The sequence below is a fragment of the Arachis ipaensis genome, chromosome B04 (genome assembly GCF_000816755.2).
Source record: "Arachis ipaensis cultivar K30076 chromosome B04, Araip1.1, whole genome shotgun sequence".
Classification (NCBI taxonomy): domain Eukaryota; kingdom Viridiplantae; phylum Streptophyta; class Magnoliopsida; order Fabales; family Fabaceae; genus Arachis; species Arachis ipaensis.
The window spans coordinates 124,300,319-124,307,935 of NC_029788.2; the positions used below are offsets into that span (position 1 = coordinate 124,300,319).

Below are 7,617 nucleotides of genomic sequence, written 5' to 3' on the forward strand. Positions count from 1 at the left end.
CTCTCTCTCTCTCTCTCTCTCTCTCTCTCTCTCTCTCTCGGGCTTCAATATCTAATCATACAAATATTTATGTGGAATTTATCTAACCATACAAATATTTGTTAATGATTTAATAATGGGAAGTTTATATTGAAAAACTAAAAGCTTAAGTGTCCAATGCATTAAATATAATCAAAATTTAAAAGCTTTCCCTGTCTAGAAAGTAGAATCATTTAACTTGTGACCTTAGCAAAGCACCATATTGATATAGGAGGTCTATAGTAGCAGAAAATTCATAAAGTTTACTGATAGGTCGATTTCCCATGTTATTCTTTAGGTTGATCACACAACTTTAAGACCAACCCATTTTCTTTTCATTAGGATAACACTCTTGATTGATATGAAATGATAGCTTACAGTAGCGTTCATTTGTTCAAGTCAGTTCAAAATTTATCTCCAGAAGAATGACCACCAAGGTGCTATTGCTCAAATCGAAGCGATGACTGCATGCCTTGACTTTCAACCAGATTTTCTGTCACTTTCATCCCATGAAGCTGTTGCTTGCCATGCTCTTCCTGTTGCTGTTGCTTCTTTATCAAGTATGCTAAATTTATACACTTCAGGGAAGTCCATGCCAACAACAGAAGTAACAGTCCTTCGCACCTTGGTAACAGTCCTCTCTCAAGAACCAGGCAATGAGCAACAAGTCCTCAAATTCTTAAAACACGCTCATACCCGGGCATCTGATCTTGGTCCTGATTGTTTCTTTGGAAAAGAAGAGGTTGGAAGACGGGAACGGAATTGGTTTGCTGTGACTTCCTGGAACCTTGGTTCAAAAACAGGGAAGGATAAGAACTATGACTTATCTGCTGAGTTCTTAAGATTGGCATCAGATTTTTATGCCCTACTTGAAGGGTCCACTGAGAACAATATCATGGTTTGTAAGTCACTAGTACTTTCTGTATCATCAATGGTAGCTTTAGAATTTCAAAGGGAGGCTGCTATGTCAGAAAATGAAGTCAAGCGAGCTGTACCATTGCTAGAAAGAGCCGGGCAGGTATGAAATTTGAGGGGTTTTTATTTTTTATTTCATTAAGTGTACTATGCTAATAAGTAGACATTGGAGAGTATTTAGTTTTTGGTTTTGTTTTAATTTGGAATCCTGTTGAATATTGTCTTGTTTCTCTGTTGTGTATGCAGATGCTGAAGTCAATTACAGCTGGGAACTCACTCAGCGATGATCAAGATACCATTGATCCTGAACTTTTTTTCATATACACTTTCTGTGCTTATGACATACAAGGCAGGCTGAATGATTTAGGTTCACAACTCCTCAGTGTGAGAAGTTTCGCCAATTCAAAGGCCTGCAAACCCCACCACCTCCTTCAGATAGGCCTCTATGCCTCCCAGGGTGTGCGGTCGAATCATGAAGTAGCCACCTTTGCTCTAAATGAGTGCCTCTCATCTTTCCTTTCATCATCGACTCCAGATTATCAAAACGTTGCCCTTGTTGTTCGCAAGCTTATAGCCATCGCCAGCATTCACAAGGGCGATACAGACGATGATCTTGTGTATGGCATGTACAAACAAGCATACCGGATAATGGTTGGTTTGAAGGAAGATGAGTATCCAGTTGAAGAAGGAAAATGGCTAGCTATGACTGCATGGAACCGAGCAGCAGTGCCAGTGCGGTTGGGTCAGATTGAATTGGGCAAGAAATGGATGACTGTTGGCTTAGACATTGCAAAGCATGTTTCGGGGATGGATGCTTACAAAGCATGCATGGAAGATCTCCTTGGCACATTGGAAAAGAAACCTTGATATGGAATGAATCTAAAATCCAGTTTCTGACAATTGAAAAAACTCTATACATCTTGCACAGGAAGGAAGTCATATAGGACTAATAGAATAGGAGTGTATAAATTAAAAAATAGCTGGTGTTTATGCTTTGTTAGTGTTCCGTAAGATTTATAAATAGAATTTAACTAGAATTCTATTTTGGGGGGGTTTTCTTTCACCAAACAGTAAAATTGGCTGATTTTTGTCCTAACAATTAAGAATTAACAACTATTTTCATTACTTAAAAGAAAAGTAATATTTTTATACTCTTACACAGATAATAAACATCAAAATCATACTAATTATGTTTTGTCTAGATTATTTTTTTTGTATTTTTTATTTTAAATTAAATTATAAAATCCCCTCTGGAATTCCGGATATAGAAAGGAGTTTTGAATAGAATAAAATAATGTGTTCAAGTACAGGACATATATTTTATGTTCATAACATAGATAAGATACACATAAAGTAAGCCCTATCTCTATCCTTGTGTATGTAATTTCTCTCCCTTGTCATGGATTCACCATCTCTATTCCTCTCCTCTTATCCACTCTTCAACAAAAACCACCCTAAAACCCAGAAATTCCCCACCTTCAAAGCCTCCTCTTTACTCTCAAACCATCACACACCACACTCTTCACCCCAATCCTCTACATCTTCTCCTCAACCCTGCAAGAATATATCATTTTCCACACTCCAAACCCATTCTCCTAGCTCACTTCAAAACCTTCTCTTTCCCCAAAATCTCTTATCAAAATCTTGCTTTTCATTAACTGTGATTGACCTCTTTGCTTCTCTTCCATCCCTTGCTGACGAAGCTGCAGCATCATCCCCTTTAGTTGAGTCAGATGCAGGCAAAATCAACTTGGAAGAAATTCTGGTCTCCATTGATAATTTCTTCAACAGATACCCATTTTTTGTTGCTGGGGTTACCTTCATTTGGCTTGTTGTTATACCAATTGCACAAGAGTATTTCAGGAAGTACAAGTTTGTGTCAGCCATTGATGCTTTCAGGAAACTAAGGGATGACCCTGATTCGCAACTCTTGGATATCAGGGACAGAAAGAATGTGAAGTTTTTGGGGTCCCCCAACTTGAAACTGTTGAATAAGGAAGCGGTGAAGGTTGAGTTCACAGAGGGAAACGAAGATGGGTTTGTGAAGAAGGTTTTGGGGAGATTCAAGGAACCTCCAAACACTGTTCTCTGTGTTTTGGACAGGTAACAGGGTTCATAGAAAAGTAATTCAAATTGAATTCTGCATCACGTACAATCTGTGTGATCAAGATATTAAGATTTTTTTTTTCATTTGGCATTTACAGGAATGGATGACACTAGTGAGTAGATATAAGATATGCTTAACATGTTTAGCTACCGAAGATGTTTAAATAATAAATTAACATTTTGTTTTCATTTTTCTTTTCTTCGTCATTTAGGGATATAATAAATTTTGGTGCAGATCTTCATTTTATATTTTGTATAAGATACACCCCTCTGTGGCTTCTATTGTGTGTTTTGGCGAATTTGGATATAATTTGGAGAATAAAACTCCAGTTATCTAATCATTGTTCTCTCAAGTCTCAGAATGATTTTATTTTAATGTGACACAACCTTTTTGTTGACTTTGCATGATAAAATCCAATTTTCTAAACATAATTTATGACTGAACATTATAACATCAATGTAGCTGTGTGGAGTTTGCAGTTAATAATAGCTTGTATCCTTTAACTTGATTTCTCAAATTTCTCCTTTTCATCTTTCAATATATTATTGTGAATGAATGCATAGTTGATTGATTCAAACTCTGGTTATCTTGCTTGGAAAGTGCTGCAAAATTCAAGTGCAGCAATAAGCTGATGATCTGTTTTAATCATAGATTTGGTTTGCCATTTCTGTTATATTGTCTTCTCCTTCACATTTTACATTTCAAATCAAGGATTGGAAAAGAATAAAAATAAATAAAAATCTGTTTACGGAAAGATTCTTAACTAAGATTATATAAGTCACTTTGTTGACTAAAGTATTTTCATTTCTTTTACCCTACATTATATAATACATGTTAGCAACTTTTCTCATTTCTCTCTTTTTTGAGTGGAAGGTAGTTTTGACGGTAATTCATTGAAAGCTGCTGAGTTGCTATTCAAGAATGGCTTCAAAGAGGTCTATGCGATCAGAGGTGGAGTTAGAGGACAGCAAGGGTGGATGGTATGACCTTTCTCTTCTCTTTTGCATGTTGTTTTATTTAGCTAAATGCACAGTACATCCTGCGAAAACTATTCAAATTTGACGTAACTTGACATTCTTACATATTACAATACATAGAACAATCTAAATATGACATTCCAAAATCAAATTTTAGTAAATTCCATACTGTGCTTCAACTTGAGTTAACTGAGAAATGATTGTATTTGGTTTTGGAAAATCAGGATTTACTTGATCTTTGTGCTTACAGGCTATACAGGATAGCCTTTTGCCGCCATCAGTGCACATTAAAAGAAGGAAGAAGAAAAAAGCTTCACAAGAAGTCGGTGCAAATGGAAATGGAGCCATTCAGCAAAATGATAGTAATTATGAGAGCGCCTCAACCCCTGATATTCCTGCAGATGGAAATCAAGAAAAAGAGAATGGTCATGTGAAAAGGTCTGAAGAGTCTGTTCCAGAAGGGAAAATCAGTTCAGTAGTTTCTTCCTCTCCCTATCCCAATGTATGCTCTCTCTCTCTCTCTCTCTCGTGCTAAAATGCATGTTGATTGCTGAGTTCTGCAATTTTTGTAACATATTTTAATTGTTTAGCAGATTTGTAAATTAGCAATAGCATTGTAGGCCTTAATGTTATCTTGGTTTTGAAGATTGACATTGAATTGGTTTACTGAAGTATAACTAATCCTAGGGATTTGTATTAACATTTTTCAAGATTGGATTTGTAAATAACCCTAGGCACAGCTCAATTCTTACCTATGTGATGTTATTAATGCTGTTGTATTAGATGACATACAATGACTACCTGTAGAGATTGGAAAGAGAATCAGGAAGATTGATGTGGAAGGATCATAAGATGGATTTTAGGGTGAAGCCCGTCGGTTCATCGGACCTATGGGGTGTTTTAATCCTTCCGACAATGGTTCTTTTAAGCCCAGGTTACTTGGTTAAGGGGAATGAGCAACTAATACTCCAACCAACCCTTCATTGGTAGAAACCTATATTATTTCAGTTAAAGGATGATGAATACATTTCTTGGATTTTACTGAACCTAGAATCTTTCAAGGCTGAAATAACCATCAGCAGCACTTCATATATGCTAATGCAGGACTAAGAATTACCTCTTTTTTTTTTTTTTAGTTTTCTTTGTATATGAATCTTCTAGTTGCTTCCCTTCGAATAACCTTATTGCATGACTGCATTTTCGGTTGAGGGAATGAACAATTGACAATTCCAATTCCAATCAATGTTTGTTAGTTGATTCAAATGGCAGAAAGATAGGGGTGTCCATGGATCGGATCGTATCCGCAGATCCGCGGTAAATATCCGCATCTGATCCGAAAATTGCAGATACGATCCGATCCGCAAATTGATTGGATGACTAGAGTGGCACTTGCACCTTCTTGGACAGCAGGACAGGCGGCCAAGTCTTGGCCCGCCATAAATCCTAAACCCTAAACTTAAACATTAACATTAGCTCCTATGTCTTGAGCACAGCTGGATGGCTCGAAATCGCATTATATGTATGATAGGATACTAATTATAGAAACGAAGACCTTCTTGATCATTAGCATGTTATTCATTTATTTTCTGTACTTCACAACATCCTGAAAGCTTGAATAATTTAGTATTTACTTGCTGAGTGGTCACTGATTGTGTATTATATCTCTAATCATAATCATGATTAATCATATTGGTATATCAATCATGTTAAATAACTATTAGTATGTCAATGTTGTTATTTTATAAATTTAAGAATGAACTACATTTAACTATTTGTGTTCTCTCGTGTATATTATCATTTTGGAGACGATCATATTCTTCTATATAACTTTGATTAAATATGATTAAAGTGTTAATACAATGATTTTAGAAACATGGGAATATGTTCAATCCTATTATTCTTATAAGGTGGGAGCCACCCTGATCATTCGTATCTTTCTTCTTTGCAGTACCCAGATTTGAAGCCACCATCATCACCAACTCCTTCAAAGCCACAATAGTGATGTTGGTTAATATTACCATACTCAACATGGAGATGATCAAAGTACTATGATTGAGTTGAATATGACTTGGGAGATTAGTAAAATGATTTCCTCAACTTGGAGGTCAAATCTTACTTTGATTTTTAACGTTACAAATGTCTTATTTTAATGCCAAAAAATTTTTAACGGATTCAATGCTGTGTTAAATTTTACTCGAATAATTAATAGAAAAGCTTTTATATTAGTGATCATTGGTGGATCGATTTTATTTACATACTAAAATTGAATGTTATATTGGCTTTTAAATATGCTAATTGTTCGTGTTAATTTTAACTGTAGGACAACATTGAAATCCAGTTTCGGTAAATAGCTTAAGTAAGCTCTTTTTGAAAAAAGAGATTAAACAATAAATATTTATACAGTCATGTTACATATTCATGTAATTTTGTATCCAAGTTCATCTAAATTGGCCCAACATAAAAAAAAATCTAATACCATTAAATGAAATGTGAAAGACACGCGCCCAACACACATGAAATCGCTCTTGCCCAACGCTTCTTCTCTTCTCCCCCGCGTCGCCTTCTTTTTCGCGTTCCTCCTCCTTCTCCTCATTCTCTTTCTTCTTCACGTGTTTTCTCCCTGTTATCATTTTTTTGTTGTTGTTGCTGTTGTATTTTTTTGTCTTTTCATCATTCTCTCTGGTGAAGAAGCAGTAGAAGGTGAGGAGGAAGAGTTTTGAAGTGTGCAGAACAGAAATGAACCGAACATGTTATTATGGTGAAACAATTGTATAGTACTAACTGAATGGAACATTATCCAATATATAAATTCAAATTCGAACGTCTTTCTGCATAATAGTACTGAGTGAAAGAAACATAATCCAATATATAAAATCAAATTCAACCAGCTTTTTGCATAATGAACCGAACACAGTACTCATGGTGAAACAATTGTATAGTACTGAGTGAACGAAACATAATCCATTATATAAAATCAAATTCAAACAGCTCTGCTTACAATTTACAGATTATCAGTTCAATTCAATTCAATTCAGTACACCTCCTTCTATTCAATTCAATTCAAATTAGCAATTGCATTTCATCAATTTGATTCAAAATTGAATAATCCAAACTTCGTCAGTTTGATTCGTTTCAGAAGAATAATCCAAATCGTTCTCATTCAACTGATTTGAAGTTGAGTCATTCATTGTTTCGATTCAGAAGTGCAGATCGAAGAAGAAAACGAAGAAGAATAGGAAGAAGATAAATGCAACGTAACCAGATCGAAAGAAGAAAATGAGAAGATGAACGCGACCAGAGGAGAACGCTGAAGGCAATGCAGATCAATAAGGAAGAACGCAAGCAGAGAAGAAGAAGGTTTACCTTGAGCAGAGTTTTAGGTTGCAGCACGTTATATGTAGCGCGTGTATGACAAACGAGTGGGGGGAGGGGAGCGCATCTGACCAATATTGCTTGGATAACTTGGATGCATTTTTATATGGATGTAGAGCATTATTGATATTTATATTAAAAGTAGTTTATAAATAAGTTATTTTGTGTTTAGTTTTTTAATTCTAAAAGTACTTATTTTAAAAGAAGAGTGATAAAAAAATTTTATTT

General features: G+C 35.3%; 2 protein-coding genes across 2 annotated transcripts in view; both read left to right on the forward strand.

The window, feature by feature from the left end:
- LOC107635194 (TPR repeat-containing protein ZIP4) overlaps positions 1–2,029 on the forward strand; it is a 4,716-nt gene extending 2,687 nt beyond the window's left edge. The window contains exons 4-5 of the mRNA XM_016338589.2: positions 422–1,036; positions 1,180–2,029. Of these exons, the coding sequence (XP_016194075.1) occupies positions 422–1,036; positions 1,180–1,800 (1,236 nt within the window). The 3' untranslated portion in view covers positions 1,801–2,029. The remainder of the gene's footprint in view (positions 1–421; positions 1,037–1,179) is intronic.
- Positions 2,253–6,249, forward strand: LOC107635196 (rhodanese-like domain-containing protein 4A, chloroplastic). The gene is made up of 4 exons (XM_016338590.2): positions 2,253–3,036; positions 3,918–4,020; positions 4,268–4,519; positions 5,966–6,249. The coding sequence occupies exons 1-4, from the start codon at positions 2,333–2,335 to the stop codon at positions 6,014–6,016; spliced, it is 1,110 nt and encodes a 369-aa protein (XP_016194076.1). The 5' UTR covers positions 2,253–2,332; the 3' UTR covers positions 6,017–6,249.

Bases quoted from the DNA above. Each gene is read 5' to 3' on its own strand.
- LOC107635196 (XM_016338590.2), top strand. From the start codon at position 2,333: ATGGATTCACCATCTCTATTCCTCTCCTCTTATCCACTCTTCAACAAA. The intron at 3,037-3,917 runs GTAACAGGGTTC...AGTGGAAGGTAG, and splicing joins GTTCTCTGTGTTTTGGACAG to TTTTGACGGTAATTCATTGA. The intron at 4,021-4,267 runs GTATGACCTTTC...TTGTGCTTACAG, and splicing joins GAGGACAGCAAGGGTGGATG to GCTATACAGGATAGCCTTTT.